Raw genomic sequence first — 18,251 nt, 5'->3', positions numbered from 1 at the left:
GAATGAGATAATTGGACAGTGTTTGAAATTACTCAGTTTTGTACATATAATTTAGAGGTCACTGCATGGTCAGAAAGGTATTTCAGAATTGCTTTATTATTCCATTTGTGGAAATATGAAATAATAGTACCTAGGCTTTTTTCCATCAGAATGTTTTTCTCCTGCTTCACTACACAGGCTGCCTTTGCAGAAGCAATCTGTTGTTTCCTCAGGTCTACCTGTAGGGAGCACAGTTAGCCATGCTGCAGGGAACAGGAACTATTCCAAAATTCAATTCTGCCTGTATTCTAGAGAACCAACACTGCTTCATTACTTCAAAGCAAGACCAGATTCTTTCTTCTATCTATATCTTGGCACAGATGTCAAGAGAATCAAGACACAGAATGTCTTTCAGATCCATCCCTTCCTTGCCTTTCAGTTTACAGCACCAGTCATTCTCCTGCTTATATATAGCACACAGCAACTCGTGTGAGTACTGGGCATGAGGAAGATTCCATTTCCTTACCTCCTGAAAGGCCATAAAATTTAGAAAAGATGTTAGTTAATATTGATACGCACTTCTAGTGTCTGAAACATATAAAAACAGTACAAATCCCCCAAAATCTGGAAGTCATGGTAAGTCTAAGCATTCAACACCTTTTGCATAAACTCAGGATATTCTGTGATTCTATAAAAAAGAGGATAGAGAATCTTTACTTTTGGCTGGAACACCTCATAAAGAAGAAGATGATGCCTTGCTTTCTCCAGTCTACTCAGCATTCTCCCTTTCTACTATGGATGAAGTTTTATCTGCTACACTTTATGTGTGGCATGGGGAAGGACGCATATATTGAAGCTAATCTGACAGTCTGGATCACTTTGTAAGAAGAAAAGTTTTTGCCTCATTCCTTTTCTTTAGCATCATGCATGCTTATTATTTAACCCTAGTGATGATGGAGGAGCATAGATTTGGGGAGGAAACAGAGAACATCAGGCTTCTGGGGATGCAAGGGAAGAGTCACACACGGCAAGAGGGAGAAGGTGCACTGTTAGACTTGGGGGGGAGAAAAAGAATTTGGCAAAGAGAGACAGTGTGCAGTAACAAAGCTTCCAGTATTTCCAGTTACCAGCAGAATATTTGTCAGAACTCATGTCAAAGAGTCCTTAAGTTCATATATGCATTTCATTTCCACTGGCTGATCCAGCTGCAGCTGGTTGAACACTGCAGCGAACAAAGGGCTGAAACATTACTAAAACTTGCCCCATGTAAAGTCAGAGAGGTCCTACCTGTCTAAAGTGGGAAGTCAGAAGATGAACCAAGGCTCATGAAGACAAGTGATAGAAGAAAGCATTCGTTGCTTGTTATTCCAGTTTGCTATTAGTTGCCTAGATTCACTCTACACATTTGGATAAACTCTCAAATAAGCTGCATAAGGAGCACGTTTTCTTCCTGGATGCTGCCATGCATACCTTTATTAATGCTAGCCCAGATTTCTTCAAAGCATTCTATACCTGAACGTTCACAGTGAAGTGAAGCTGAAGTAACACAACTGGTGAATGATATATTAATACCAATGCATTGATGTGTATAGCCTGCTGTTAGATTCCAAGGAAAGGGTTCATTTTTATTGATGGAATTTTTAACAACCTGGGCTGTGCCTCTTTGAGGCTATCTTTCTGCTACTTCTATTAGCAATGAGCAAAAGTGTCTCACTAAACAAAAAATCTCTAAACAGGGCATTTTCCACACGGAACCTCTTTTAGACATTTCTGTTTTCTTCTGGTCCATTAATAAGTTGTATGGACTTAAAAGGGACCTTCAGTCTTCAAAAATTTCACAGAAGGGAGAATAGATGCCAGGTACTGAGAAGAGTATGATTCATTCTTTGGTCTGATAGTTCTGTGTTAAGATGGAGTTGTGGTAAAATTGACATATTAATTATTTAAGACTGTTTAAAATATAAGACATGATTTCTAAATGTCAGAGGAAAATACTCTCCATTAATCTATACAGAACAAAATAGAGACCACTACAGCTATCAGATACCTAGTCTGACCTTAAGCTTGATTTCTACCATCTCCCATTCTGTTGATTTTCCTTAAGGCTGAAAATCACAGAGCTGAATTAGGATGCTACATTCCCATTTAGGCACTGATGACCTTCAGGATGCATGTCAGAGTACCTGATCACGTCATGACAGCCTGCCACTCTTGGGAGTCTGCAGTTGACTCTTCTGCCCACTCCCTCCGGCTCCTGTTGCTCATCCATTGCTGTCTTCTAACTCTCTCCAATCCTACAATCACATCTGCTCAAGAATCCTGGTTACTTCCCTCCCAAGCTTCCTTCTCTGAACGTCTAGATTCATACACAATTCAGAGCAGCTCTAAAAGTGGTGTTGAGCTTTGTTCTACAGTAGGCAGGACAAGCCCTGATCCTACTGAATTGTGTAGGAGTTTCTGGTTTAATTCACTGGTTTTAGTGTCAGAGCAGAATTAGGCCATTTGATACTAAATTCTCAGGATGTGCCTGAATAAAAATAGTACAAATACTGTGGAATTCAAGCTCTTCATTCATAATATATTCATCTTGAAGTGCACAGCTGCCATGCATATATTTATGTAACTGCTATCTGTAGAAATATTTAAGCATTCAGTTCAACTCTGAAAATAATATTTAGAAAAGTTAAGGAAGTCTAAATGGTGACAGAAAGGAAGAGGAAATAGCCATTAGACAAACATGTCTTCAGAAAACAGTAAACCTCTAACATTTTCATCTACATCACTGAAGAAATATAGAAGGGCTAGAAAACACAAAGAGAGGGACAAGGATAATCAGACATATGGAGCAGGAGGGAAATATAAGCAGGCTGCAGCTTTTCAGCCTATAATTAGACAGTTTAAGGTGGCAATGATAAGCATCTCTGTGAGAAATATTATTCACTTTTCACATTAAAAATACTTGAAGCAATCAATACAACTCTCAAACAGCAGGCTCAAAACAGAGACAGTACACTTAATTTACAGAATCCATTTCCAGAACATGTTACCAATAAAGCAAACCAATAAAGCAAACAGGTCAAAGAACAAGATTGGATAAATTCAAGAACAAAGAGACAATAGAAGCTCTGAAACAAAATATGACCTCCAGCCCAAGAGAATCAGACCCAGCGAAAGCTTCACAAGGACCAGAGAGGAAAGTGGCAGCAATTTCTCTGCATTCCCTCTCCTGTGTTCACCATAACCATCGGCTCCCAAGATCATGGATTCTCTTCATTACAGCTGATGTCACTCACACACTTGCTCTACCCAGTTCCCAAACTCCAAAGATAAAAATAATGCACATAAGTTGGTCTGTATATGCAGTAAGTAAGTACTGGAAGCTGCGGGAACATCTCTGCCTTCCCACTCAGCCCAGCTGTTTGACACAACCATGAGAAACCTCATTACATCTGCATCCACTCCTTACAGATTTCTATTCCTTTCCTCTCTAAACTCATCTGTGACAAAGCGTTTAGTATCACATGGTGTTACAACACAAGCACAGTCGTATTAATCAGCAATATTTTTATTCTGTTGCTTCTCTGGCAGGCTCCTGGCAGCACAGCAACAAACATTCTAGGAATAAATGAGCTTTTAAGTGCACCAGACTTTACTATTCAGTTGCTGGCATGTGGTCTCTGATCAAAACTTAACTTATACAACCCCTGTATAGGCAGCACACCAAGTAGCAGTAGTAGCAACAACACTAATAGGCAACGTAGGGCACTGATCTGATCTCAGTTCAAAGAATGCAGGTCAACTCTCCTCCTAACTATACCAAAATCTATTACTTTAGAGCCTCTTTTGCTTAGCTATACCGATACACTGCTGAATGACAGGGATGTAGGTAAGTAGGAGCATGATGCCCATTAAATCTCCATAAACAATTAACTTTTGCAGCTGAGCTCTACAACAAAACACCCTGCCTGCTGCCGTGGGATGTTGCTTCACTTCATGTAGGTCATTGGTGAGGTAACAGACGGTTCTAACCAGCAACAGCAAAAACGTACCAAACTCCCAGCACAACACATTCTTTGATGGGTCTTAATAAAAATATAGATCAATTTTATAGCACACAAAATGAAGAAAAAGCAATTACCTCACTTTAGTGTATTTAAAATGTTTTTAAAGTACACAGCATTTTACTGCTAAAAATACCCCAACAAAACATACATTCAATGTAAAAAAAAAAAATGCCTTAAACTTACCTCTTAGTTTACACTGATTTAATATATTTTTTCTTCTACTTTTCAACTTTCCTTGCATCTTGGGAATATAGTGGTTTTCTCCACCCGCTTCCTTCCTCTCACCTCCTCCCCCTCCAATCTGGCCTCCTTTCCTTCCTTGGAGGTTTTTAAGCTTTAATTTGAGAGTGTAAAGCTGAAAAATATTTGATACAATTTTTTTTTTTAATTAGAGAATTGAGCTCCTCACCATGGTTGAAGCATTTCTGGGAACAGCACCAAAAAACTTGCAGCTACTGCACTGAGTAGCCACAGCATCTCTCTTAAAATCATCACTCATTTATTTTTCCCAGACAACTAGTGTTTGAGCATTTCACTTACAGACATGACTGCAGCTTAGGAGACTGAGGCTAGAAATGAGATTCTTTGTTCAGTTTTGGAACACGAAAATCAGATTCCCAAATTCCAGTGTGGGACCATCTCCAGCTGGAACAGGAGCAAGACTCACCAAGTGGCATTTGACAGCATATGAGATGAGAACTGGGTTAGTCATGTTTTCAGTGAGCTCAAAAGGGTATTGATGATTGCATGTCCTAACTGGAGGAGGTGGCTGTCAGCCTGCCTGCAGCGCGCGCGTCACCACAGCAGGGAAGGGGAAGTATTTCAGAGCTTGTGTGGGATTGGGCTCACTGAACGGAGCACTTGGGAAGTCTCCTCTCCTATGAACTGGGTATTGTTGGGGAAGAAGAAAAAAAGAAAATAATGACAGGTTAGATATAACTGGCTAGGGCCTCTGCAATGCACGTTCACACTGAGGCATGCATGAGGGACATGTCCCTCACACATGAGGGACTCAGCATTTCCAGGTGCTAGTGAGCAGCAGCCTGCAGCCAACTTTAGGTTTCCATTTAGTGGCATTACATTGTCTTTACAGCCTCAATGTATTTATTTTTTAATTCTTGATGTAATATGGTAACAGGTTGCTTTTACCTAATAAAAAAGATTTTCCTGAAATGAAATAAAATTTTTGGCAATGCTAAAAATATCATATTTTGCTTAAATGTTACCCGTATTTCAGGGCTGCAGATTATTCCAGTCTTCATCTCCATACCTTGCTTAGTCAAAGACATTACATTTCACTCTTTCCTCTTAAATCAGTCTTTTTAACCACCAGTTCTTATTTGCTGTAATTCAGCAATTACTTGTCTGCTCTTTGGCGCTACACATTCTTCTAAAGACAGCATTGCCTTTTCAGGTATTGCATTGATCAGAAACTGGTTCTTAATTTAGCTTTAGCATAATCTAGCATGTATATTTCTGTAGACTTAATATGTATTGGTTATGTAAAATCAGTTCTGAATTAATTTATCCCAGATGCATTAGCTTCTACTCCTTCTCAATCTGATTATGATGCATTGATAACGCCTCTTGCTCATGTTTCTAATCTCTAAGTATCTTCTAATTTCTGTTTCCTGCTGTTTACATCATCTGCTGACTTCATTAACATGCTGTTCACTTGCTTTCTTTAATACTATTAATGAATTTGTTAAATAAGATTGAAACAGAGACCAATTGTTATGGTACTGCATCAGACAACTGGGATGTGCCATCAGCCAGGTTTTTCTGCAGCAAGGCTGTTTCTCAAAATCATTCCTTTTAATTACTTTCAATAAGGTATTACTTGTAGAATTGACTGTTATTTAATTGTGGCCTTACCAAGAAGCTGTTTGGGAAACCTTGGCATGGAAAAGCAGACTGTTTATGTAAGTGCTCTTGTTTAAACCGAACCTACAGGAATGTTTGGATTGGGTTCAAAATGGGATTTAGGCTGCTTACTTCGGTTCTCCTTTCTATTTAATCTCGTCACGCTCACTGCTTCATACCATAGTTACCCTAACAGATTTGAAATATTTGAATTAACTCCATGCAATTGATAAAACAATTTAACTTGCTCAAAAACTGTGCAGAAAGACACATGTTAACAAACAATATTAAATAGAAGATATTATTATGTTTCTTAATAGACACAGATAGTGTGAATATATATGAATGTACAGCAGACAAACATTTCCAAGTACATTTGCAGTGCAATTAAGGGAAGCAGGAGCAGTGTCTCTCTGTTAAACATTAAAAACAGATAAACACAGAGAAGGAAAGGCTGATTTTAGCTAACACTGGTGATCTGCAAACAGACTAACTGAGAATAAATTAGGCTAGAAATGAGAAGGTATATAACAACCATCAGGAACGTGAGGCTCCAGATAAGCCTTCCAGTACACGTAGCCAAGGCAACGGAACTAATGTCTTTAATACAAAGCTGGATTGGTTCAGGGAAGGAACTGTCGAGTGGTTGCACAAAAAGGCAGCACACCCAGCCTTGATCTCACACATGCCCATCCTCGTCTTCATGTCAGCTCTATGAGCACAGCAGTAAAGAACAGCACATCTTAACCCCAAACTTTGCCTTCGGAATTACTGATTGTTCTCAAGCCCTTTATTTTTTTTCATACCGAATGTCTGAAATTAATGCTGATGCACCTAAGTTGCCTGAAATCTAAAATAGGGAAATAAAATCATTATTTTTTATTACTAGGTAGAAGCTAGAGGCTATAATTTTAAGTGCCAGAATTCTGGCACCTCAAACGTTAATTGCCAGCAAATGCACGAAGGGAAAAGCTTCACAGGCAAAGGCAGTCCTGAATGGGCCCCTGCACTGGGCAGCGTCTTGGCTGAAAAGCTCTCATTTCCCTCTGCTTCCCACAGCAGAATCGGGGTCTGCTGCCTCCCAGTCCCGTCAACACAGACCTGAGGAAACAAGAAATAATCTAGACCACAGGAACCCGTCCTTGCTATTTGCTCTTCATTCAAACCCAGAAAGCATGGAAATCTTTCAAGATTTGGAAAAGATGGAAAATATTTGAATCCAGGTCCCTGGATCTATTTTGGATGTGTTGGAGTGCTGGAGATGATAGCAAAGGACAACTGGGCATTTTTATTCTCATAACATTTTGGGTATATAGGTCACTACATTCAGAAGATTTCAGCTCAAAAACCACTTCCAGACATGTGAAAAAAAAATAAAAAATAAAAAATAAAAAATAAAAAATCAGCAGATCCCTTTTTATACATTGAATGCTGGTCTCAGTTAAAAAGAGTAACAAAATATTTGCTCGTGGATATGTATGTGGAACAAAGTGTTCTTGGTCCTGCTCAGAGCATTCTTCTCTCAGCTTTAAACTCTCATCAGTGGGAGAGGGGCCATCAGCGGAAGGACCTACTTAACCTTTATAGTGCATTATTTACATAGACTACTCAAAGCAAGCTAACAGGGCTGTTACTCTAGGTATGATCTCTGTATATGGTTGAATAGTTCTTAGCCTCTTGAAAGCACAGGATTCATTGTTTTTGATCAGCCTATGATCATAATGATACAAAGAAAAATCACAGTAATTATAGAGCAGTCTTCATAAGAGCTATATTTAATAAGCTATGTTCATCTCTGTTCCAGCTCCACTAGCTTCTGTCAAAAGCAAGGATATATTTAACTGTTATGTGCTAGCTTGCATAGCTACAGTAATTATTCTTGAGAAAGCAGTACTGCTCTTTGGTTCATTTGGAGGTTAAACCTTGCCCTCTGTATATTTAACAAAAATACTGAATAGTTACAATAAATCAAGAATACAATATATGTTCATGGAGTTCAAGCATTCGTTATGAAATCTCATTAAAAAAAGGTTTGGTTTTGTTTTGATTTGCTTCTCAGTTTGACAGCAGAAAGTGTAACAAAAGGCAAACATTTACACACATATTTATACCCATACACATATACGCGTGTGTGTATAAATACATATGTGAACATGCTGGCTAGAAACACCAGCCGGCAGTGTACCATCAAAACTCTCTTTTTCACTGGATTACTGACTGGTGTAGAATTTAAGAACTACACTTCAGCATCAGTAATCCATCAGAAGCTGCAAAAAATGGAAAACGTATCTTCTTTGTCTAGAGGAGATCACAAAGTCTAAGACAGCAGGAGGAGACAGACAGCTGTGTAGTACAAAGAAAACATGAAAAAAGTTTCTCAGCATACATCTCAGTGCAAGCGTGTGTAAACTGAGCATGAGACATCATCTGTTGCCATCATCAGGCGTTGTGCATTTATCGGTTATGAGGCCTCTGCTAATGCTGTTTTGAATTATTGCTAGAAATTTATTTCACTATGATATGAACCAATAACAAGGAGCTCATGGTAATAGCAAAGTCCGGGGCTGTTTCACCTGTGCAATTTAACTGGGGGGAAAAAAATCCCCTCTTCTTACAGTGCAGTAGGAACAGGATTGTCAGTGACTTGAAAGGGCTCACTAATAGTAGCGTGCAACTTCCAGTCTGGTATCATTTCAGTCTCACTCATTCTTCATAATTAAAAATACTGTTTACTTCATAGAAAATTTTCAGTAAGAAATGATGTAATTTAGTTTGTTGTTGGTTGTTTTTTTTCTTACACTCTGCATTGTGTTCTGCTCCACATGTGCTTACTGGCTGCTTTCCTGAAGAGGAGCCACGTGCATGCTGGAGAGGAAGAACAGGGCTTGGAGAATTAAATGTAAAGGACCAGCATACAATAATTCTTTATCTGATAAGTGAGGCATGGGGGCAAGTTTCACATAAAAATCAAAAGAGTTCAATGGGGCTAAACAACAGCTTACATAATATTAAGGAAATAAAAGTCCAAGATCTTAACAGTGTGCTTTAAGGCCATGCCAGAATTCTACACTTCCTTCCTGGTCTTAAAAAGCACGGAGTGTCCCAGCCTCCTCCCATCTAGTCCACTGCACACAAGATATCCATCTTCTCACCCTTGCTATCCAACACAGCTCGAATGACAGCCTTATGAGCCCCAAGACAAAACGTGCTGCTCTGTAAAACAAAACTTTGAAAGCACACGCAGCATTTGCAGGCAGGTTCGCAGGCTTCATATATGTCTGTGCATGTTTATGTGAGCGCATGACACCAGAGCACTGAACCTATTGATTAATTTCTAATTATAAGGGAAGTGAGTGAAGCGTTGGGAAAAATTCTGAAGCAATCTCGTATTGTGATATGCAAAAGAACGCAAGCAGCAGTTCATTGGTGTCTCCATAGAAACAAGACATATTGGAGGGTGTAAGACATTGTCAGAGGACTAAAAAAATTCAGCTTCAGCAGAAAACAGAAAAGCACCTAGGGATTATATTTTTTTAAAGCAGGAAAACAAAATTAATTATTCATTTCCTATATATGAAGCATCCTTTTTTTTCGATGAGTTACTTAGTATACATCAGGATAAACTTATGGACTGGCTAATCCTATGATTTTCTAATCCATAAAATCTGTAGCAAACGCATGGTTGCGCTTCTAAGGATAAAGCCAAAAAGGAATAGAAGTAGTCTCTCAATGAATAATTGAAAGCTGCATTCAACATGCTGTTAATTCTCTGCACCATTTTCACACTTGCCTCAGACACATTGCTCCTGCACTCCCCTGGACCCCAACCCATCTGTGGGACCCTGTTGTGGCCTCTGCAGAAGGCGACCCCAGAATGGTGAAAGGCAGTGGGGAGATACTGCCTCACTGAGACACCGCTCCCAGTCTGCTCAGCCTTCCTCCTACTTCCAGGTTTGTGGCACGCAGCTGCAGTGACTATTTTTAAGATGCTGAACCCCCACACAGAATGGGTTAAAAAAGGCTCATCTCCTTATGCCAGAACTGAAGCTATGTTGTTGTTTTTTTATTTAATACGTGACCGAGAGACCTGAGCCAGCTGGTAGCTTCACAAGTTGCATTCTCTTCCCTGATTTTCTGCCCAGAGCTGGCTGTGGCAGCCTCAGGGACAGTCTGCCAGCTGAACCAGCCTCAAAACCCTTGGCCTCCTCTCCTAAAGATACTTCCTACCCACAGAGCAACCCAGTGCTGGAGATAACTCTATTGAAAGGAATGCCAGAGAAATCAGGGAGCAGTTACCTCCTCAAGTGGCTCCTACCCCATTCCCACAAAAGCAGGATAGGAAGAGTCCATTGCCCTGGGCCACAGATAAGGTAGCAGCACTCCAACTCATGCTGTATAACCCAAATGAAGCTGACTACAGCCATCCTCTGAATAACCAGGCTCTTTCCTGGTAATACTGTGTGCCTCCATGCCATGGGGATGTCCAACCCTCCCCTGACAATTAACTGCCTCAAAGAAGTTTGGTCACAAACACAAGGAGTAAGGAACAGATGAAAGTATGAGACATCCCATCTGCAAGCAAAAGTTAAGGGTTCTAAAAAGATGTATCAGTCAGTAGAAAGGAAAGAGAAGGTTTAATCTGAAAAGAAAAGGCTTGTTTGGCTGCTTCTTGGTGTTCTGTACAGAGTACCCATGTTAGTAAAAATATTCGAAGGGCAAACTGAAGACAAAGCATTACATCTTTTTTATCAGTTCTGGTTTCCATCATAAATATCCAGGCATCAAAGTTCTGTCAGAGGATGCAGTGATTTTCCAGCCCTCTAATGACTTGCATCAGGATGCACCTAAGAACAGACACACGCCTGTAATTAATAAAGTGTGGCGTATGCCAGACAATTGCCAGACTTGATTCAAAACAAAAATGGGACGAGGACTGACTGTGGCTCATTTGTGTTCAGCTGTGCTGTACAACATTTGTGAAAAGACAGTCTTGCTGTTATGTAACACAAAAGTGAGGGGAAAGACACTCATTTACACTACCAGAGTGTGTACATGTTGTGTAGTCCATGCACCAGAGCCGAAAGCACTTCACTTTCTTACAGTGACTTATCTTTTGCAGACAGTGTCACAAATACACTGCTGCCTGCACAGGATCTACTTCCAGTTACATATCCCTGAAAAAGTTAAAATTGATAGGTACACATTCAAGAGAAAAATATTTTAAAAGATGTGGAATATGACAAGAAATAGTTAACATTCCCTATTTTTTTCTAAAGATACAAATTAGTGGGATTTATTCTTGCTCTTACAAGGACCAATGCTAAGGCCCTGTCATTGCCTTTCTGGGCTTTGGATAATGACTGATCATCACTGATATCCTACACCTTTGCTTATATGTGCTGTTCTTCCGTGCGTAATCAAACATCTTACTGATGTTTGGGTTATTTCTCATGCAAGTAGAGTATACAGAAGGAATAAGAAATAATGACAAAAACATGCTGTTCTGAAGGACTCAGTGCTAGGCTGCATCTTTAAGGAATATCCTCAACTCTTCTTTTTTGTATCTAGACAAACAGAAAAAAGAGCTGTGTGATCTCAAATATTCTAGATTCTTGTCCATCACAGCGGTCACAGCTTTATGCTTCCTGATAGACAATGACATAAAATGAAGGAAGGTTACAGTAATATGAAGTTTGTTCTCCCTTTTCTGTACCCCCTACTCATTTTCCACACAAGGCAGTTAAAAAGGGAAATGATTAATATTTTCTCAAGTCATGCTTTAAATTCAGATTGAAGTGAAACTAAGAAATGGCACTCAGAAAGGAAGTTATGGTGCCATAACACTTGATACAGAGTTTCTGATGTCTACAGCGTGACCATGTATTACAGCAATTCTAGATTAAATTAGATAGAATGGTGATGACAGATCTCATGAGAAAATTAGCTATAGCTTATCCAATAAAGTCTTTATTATCTGTGAAGCATACTTGACATTTATTTTTACTATGTATGATACTTCCTAGTAGCCTATCCAAACAATCTGACTAAATGCTTTCTCTATCACAGTTTATAGCTACTTTACTTGGTATTAGATTTATTGCATTAATGGAATTTAAACATGATTCTGTCATTAGGAATACACCTTGCATTCCCAGTAATGATTTGTTTAGTCTTGTCAGGTTGACATGCATTTGTGAAGATGACTTGCACACTGGACAAGCTAGAAAAGACCATCCCTTACACTCTCACTAGATCAGCTAAGAGCCAAACCTATTCCTAAACATTTCAAGTCTAGGTAGCAGCCATCCGTGATCCTAATGAGGTGTTTGGTCCCAAAACTGTATTAGACGTATTGCTGAGGGAACACAGTGAATTTCCCTACTCTCTGTTCTAGGTACCACAGGATAAAAGATATGTACCAGATCTTCCATCCGTACTATGGTCAGATCCCACATGCATATGAGCATAAACTTTCCAGAGATCTCAACTGCCTGAGTAGCTAAGGCTGTCTGAGTCAGGATATGTGAAATTGCAGCAGTTACTGGAGAAAAAACATCAACCATATTGGCTCTCATGGAATTTTGTCACACACAGTGATCAGAGGTGGGAAGAAAATGATGGATATATTTAAGAAAAATTGAAGACTACTGCACCGTGTCCATCATTCAGGTCAGCAGTTACAGCTACAGCTGTAGCCTGAGATTGGTGAATAACAGGTCTAATTCCTTTGCCAAAGGTTTCTTAAGAGATATGAGAGAAATTACTGAGCCTCCATTTATTATGTACAAATGGGATAGTGTTCTTTCCCCACTTCAGACGTGTACTCGGATGAAGCCTGAGACAGGTTGTGGCAGTGTGAAACTGGCTTACATTACTTTGTTCATAAACATATGCACACAAACACATATTCATATGCATAGAATTATAGAATGGCTTGGGTTGAAAAAGGCCTTAAAGATCATCTACTTTCAACCCCCCTGCTGTGGGCAGCGTTGCCAACTACTAAATCACAGGATCCACATATACATAGGTCTGTACATTCTCAGTAATGGAACGAATGTGAAAGATTTCACAAAGTGAGCCTAAATAAACACCCCAGGAACAGGTGCTTTCCTAAAATCTGAAGGCATCAAGTCTTATTTGGAAGGAGAGATGATTTTGTAAATACAAATGTATTCACAATATCCTTCTCCAGTTCCACGACAGCACAGTGCAACATTCTTCCTTTAGGTGTTTTATCACTTTGGCATATAACAAATTGATTGTGAGCATATAGAAGTGGGTTCATTTGGATTTTTGCATTCTCTATTTTTAATGCAAGTCTCTGTGAACAACTTTACTACTTCTCTTACTTAAAATAAAATAAAGCAGAAAAAGGACACATTAATTTTACTGCCAGAGATGCCTTTAGCCCTAAGTATTCTAAGCAAGGCAGAAATGCACAATATGTTGCATAGTACTTCTGCCCAAGTAAAGCTGCTGATATTGAAAAATAACCATACATCCAAGAGACAGTCAGCCTCAGACACAGACAGATTGACACAGCACGGGGCAACTCTTCTTGTCCAGAATCTGCAAGAGCCTGCTTGTGAAACTTTGGCAAGAGTAAGCCTGCACCATGTGCATCTCCTTGTAAGTTTAATTGTCTGTATACAAGCCATTAGTTTACCTTCAGGAATTACTTTTCTTGACATTCTCCTCCTTATTTTGCAGCATTGTGGCTAAATGAATATGACTATTCAGAAAATTAAAGCCAATTCATAGTAAGTTGAGATTTATAAGCAAGTCTGAAGCCAGAGATGATGAGTTAGACTGAAAAATAAAATGAAAAAAAAAAGGCTTCCAAACCAGTACTGAATTTTTGAAAGCAGAGGTTCTTAATTGCTCTTATGGTAGACCACAGCTTTCCAAAGCTGAGGTGTTCATCTCCTGACATCAGTGCACCACAGTGCAGACCTCATTCTCACATTCCTTCACTGTGAATCTATCCAGATTAACTGCATCATTTAAGGATAATCATATAGACTATCCATATCACTTATGGTCAAAGACAATCAACCTGTTTCTAATTTTCTTTTTGAAATCGTACAGTTTTTTTTTTTATAATTTGGACTTGGTTTCATAGAAATCAATTTAAATAGGCCCAGTGTTTGTTCTGTATTTGGAGGCTACATGAGGCTCAAGTAGGCTCCTGTGGACTTATACAGGAGTCACTGTCAGCAGAAATCTAAAAATCACTCAAATGTGGAGTTCTTCCATTGCTGTGACGCTTCCTTGAAGACATGAAGTAATTTCGCTGGACAGGAAGAACCTCAGTATTACTATGAAGGTTCAGTCGAGTGATCCATAAGATAATTTACCACCACACTGCAGGGAGCAGCTCACATCAAGGGACGAAGTCAAGCTTCCTCTTATGGAAGAGGAGATATGCTAGCTGCTGCTCGCCTCAGCAGGAAGCTACTGGAGGTCAAACTGCTGCAAAATGTGCTGAAAGCATTTGGACTGGCTGCCTTCTGGTGAAACATTTCTACTCAATCTGAAGAACATTCTCTGTGAGTAAGACTGGGTCTTCTCCAGCACTAAGATGCTCATGCCCTCTTTGTGGGCTGAAGTTAGGACACAGAGCCACACACACTGCTTTGACTTGCACAGTGTTGGATGCAGTATTATCTCACAGGGTCTGGATCATGTTGGAGATGGACAACAAAACGAAAAACAGTGTGAAGCTTGTTGCTTCTAAAAATATATTCTTCCTCATATTGAAAACTTTTGCAAGTAATTGATCCATGCTTTGAAACTTGAGTGCTTTCTTTTCCACAAAAAGTATCTGAGAGTGTTTTTATGAGCAGAAACACTATGAAATTTATCCAAATAGTTATTCAATACCTCACTAAAAACTGGGTTTCCTCACCTGGAAATTTTCTGTGACACTTTTTAAAACTAGTGCAACAAAATCTCCAAAGACATCAGAATAAAAAAGATTAAGTTTTAAACAGAGGAAATTCGGGACAACTTTGAAATTTCAGATCAGGGTTTCATTTTTCATCCAGGTCTGTCCTCCACTGCTTCTCTCTCATGAGAAAAAGGCAGGATGCAACAGCAGAGAAAGGTTATAATACTGACTTTTCTATTTGGTTTGCCTACACATTACCTACACATCAGTTGTATTACCTAAGACTCCTTAAATTGCAGCCCTAAGGAGTGATAACCACGTATATTAAGAACTTTACATTTAAAACATTTCCCAAAAAAGCACTGCACGGTGTGGGTGTAGGTGGGAAGGTGTTGGCAGCAGGGAGGCTGCAGGGGCTTCTGTGAGAACTGCAGAACAGACCTACTGGAGGACACAGCTGGGCCTGTCAGCCACACTGGTGGCACATCAGTGGAAGGGTGCTAAGGAAGGAGCAAAAACGCTGCGGCCAGTGGGGAGGCCATAGTAAAGTAGGTCTTTCCCACAGCCCGCGGAGAGCCCCACAGGAGCAGGCCCTGTGCTGGAGGTGCAGCCTGTGGAGAGGAGTCCACAGTGAGCACACCTACAGCCCGTGCCAAAGACCCATGCTGGAGGAGGGGAGAAGCGACGAAAAAAGGAGCAGCTGATGGGAGCTAGCATGGACCTCCACACCCCTTCCCACACCCCTTCCTGTACTGCCTGGGGGGGAGGAACAAAGTTGTGAATTTGAGCCTGGGAAAAAAGGTGCCATGGGACAGAAGGCATTAATTTAATTCATCTTCGTTTCTTGCTTTCTAGACCTACTTTTATTTCACAATACATTAATTTCCCCCACCTCAAGCCTGTTTTGCCCATGATAGCAATTGGTAAGTGATCCTCTGTATGTCCACCCATGAGCTTCTTCACTTCATTTTCTACCCCATATCTCCTGAGGAGAGGGAGCAGGAGAGTGGCTGGGTGGGCGCCCAGCAGCTGGTCCACATCAGCCCAACACAAGCATTGAGATACACTGTTCTAGCAATTCAGTACTTCATCACATCAAATCTGTTAATTACATGATTTTTTTTTTTTTAATTATTTTTCTTAACTTTCTGAAGTATTTTTCACAGAATCACAGAATCACAGAATCACCCGGGTTGGAAGGGACCTCAAGGATCATGTAGTTCCAACCCCCCTGCCTAGCAGGGCCACCAAACATACACATTCAGATCAGGTTGCCCAGGACCCCGTCCAACCTGGCCTTAAACACGTCCAAGGACGGGGCATCCACAACCTCCCTGGGCAGCCCGTTCCAGGGCCTAACCACTCTCCTAGTAAAGAACTTCCTCCTAACATCCAACCTAAATCTTCCCTCCTTCACCTTGGATCCATTTCCCCTAGTCCTGCTGTTGTCAGTCCTTTTGAAGAGTTTACTCCCCTCCTGGGTGTAGGTTCCCTTCACGTATTGATAGGCTGCAATGAGGTCACCCCGCAGCCTTCTCTTCTCCAGGCTGAACAAGCCCAACTCCCTCAGCCTGTCCTCATAGGGGAGGTGCTCCAGCCCCCTGATCATCTTAGTCGCCCTCCTCTGGACCCTTTCCAAAATCTCAATGTCTTTCTTGTACTGAGGGCTCCACACCTGGACACAGTACTCCAGATGGGGCCTCACAAGAGCCGAGTAGAGAGGGACAATCACCTCCCTGTCCCTGCTGGCCACCCCTCTCCTGATGGAGCCCAGGATCCCATTTGCCTTTCGAGCTGCCAGAGCGCACTGCTGGCTCATATTCAGTCTCTCGTCCATCAGGACCCCGAGGTCCTTCTCTGCCGAGCTGCTCTCAAGGACCGCTCCTCCCAGCCTGTACAGGTGCCTGGGGTTCTTCTTTGTGTTGATTTGTTGAGTTCTGTCATTATAGCAAAGAACCACAGATCAGGTTAACTGTCTATTTACAAGAATATTTCATAAAATTGTTAAACAACTTGGTGGACAATGCACTGTTCCTTGCTGATTTCTGCAGACTGAAGACTGAGGAAGCCTTCCTCTGCCTGAGGTTATCTGGCAAGTTCTGATGGCACAGGGAATGCAATTCCAATGTTCTTCCTATGGCCAGTCCTGGTCTTTGAACCAGCACAGTTAACCCCTGTAGTACCTCACAGGAGTGTAAAAAATCCACAAGCAGAGTAGGTGAGGAGGAAGCGGGCCATTATCTGGGAATCTAGTCTGAGCCACTCCATAGGAAAAGCAAATCAACTCCCCAAACTAAATCTTACTTGCAATGATGTAAACTTGGAATAATTTAAACTAATGCAATAGTGATGCAAAAGACAATCTGCTTCATGAAATGCTAAATCACTAAACCCTCCACCAAAACGGATCTCAGGTTTCACAAGATGATTTTTAAACATGTTCTTATTGGTGCTCATGAATAAACATTGTCTTGCTGAAAATAAGGATCTTTCTGTGCCCAATTCAGGTTTTCACTTACTTCTTACTGTTTTTCCTCTCTTAACAGCATATGCTGCTTATATCTTAGTGCTTATATATTATTGCAATACCTCTGCCCAACATTTTATTTTAGCAGTATACCTAGCTGTGTTCTTTCTTTCCATTTTGTTGCCACTCTGATTACCAGCGCATCACCATTTTTGTTTTACTCCTGTTTTAGTAGAAAGAAAAGAAATCTATACAGAAATCTGTAGATTCACCTAGGCCCCTTCAGATGCATACGTTAATAAGGTACCTGAGAAAAACTAAGTGAGTTTTAATACTTCTCATGAGCATTCTCACTAACATTATGTCTAACTAGTATTGAATACATGAAAAGTAGCTAACAGATTCCCACCTTCTCAGTTTACTTCCTAACCTCGTGATTATGACTGTTGAAAGATGATGTTCATGTGGCAGTCACAGTCGTAGTTCATAATGGGAATGTGTTGAGCAGAAGTGAATTTATACATCCTGGGCAGACATCAGGGTATTACTACATCCAATTTTGCCTACTGGTAAATACCCCAATTTGACTGAGAGGATCTATAACATTTAGCTAAAAAGTAAATGAAAAATCAAAATTTTGATACCAGACTATGGAATACTTGGTCACATGCCTGAACCTACTGATTTTGCAAGGTTAGGGAAGCTTCAGTAGATTCCCAGTTCCCTTTACTTAGGCACATACTTGAGTCCTCTCATATTCTATACAACTTCTCTATAAGTGTCCTTCATTTGAAGAGAAACAGCTGCTAGCAAGGTAATCTGTGCCTGAAACAGTATCCAGGAATCCTAATCTCAGTTATTTTTTCTGCTTGTGGCACAACTCAGCTATGTGGAAAAGGCCACTTGAATCTAAGCATGAAAACATGAATGTAAAATGTTTTGTTCGGAGGAATCTCCATTAGCCAATATTCAATCCTATTTTGAT

The 18,251-nt window shown here is 40.3% G+C and overlaps 1 protein-coding gene across 24 annotated transcripts in view; it reads right to left on the bottom strand.

The window, feature by feature from the left end:
• Positions 1-18,251, bottom strand: part of DLGAP2 (DLG associated protein 2) — a 459,829-nt gene that overhangs the window by 298,816 nt on the left and 142,762 nt on the right. For 3 of the 24 annotated variants that reach the window (XM_048936877.1, XM_048936880.1, XM_048936883.1), the window contains exon 2: positions 4,227-4,398. The exons of the other annotated variants lie outside the window; for them this stretch is intronic. In XM_048936877.1, coding sequence (XP_048792834.1) covers positions 4,227-4,284 — 58 coding nt within the window. In that variant the 5' untranslated portion in view covers positions 4,285-4,398. The remainder of the gene's footprint in view (positions 1-4,226; positions 4,399-18,251) is intronic. 24 annotated transcript variants of the gene reach the window in all.

The sequence above is a fragment of the Lagopus muta genome, chromosome 2 (assembly GCF_023343835.1).
Source record: "Lagopus muta isolate bLagMut1 chromosome 2, bLagMut1 primary, whole genome shotgun sequence".
Lineage (NCBI taxonomy): Eukaryota > Metazoa > Chordata > Aves > Galliformes > Phasianidae > Lagopus > Lagopus muta.
Note: the sequence above shows the minus strand (reverse complement) of the source record. Positions and strands in the feature narration are given on the sequence as shown.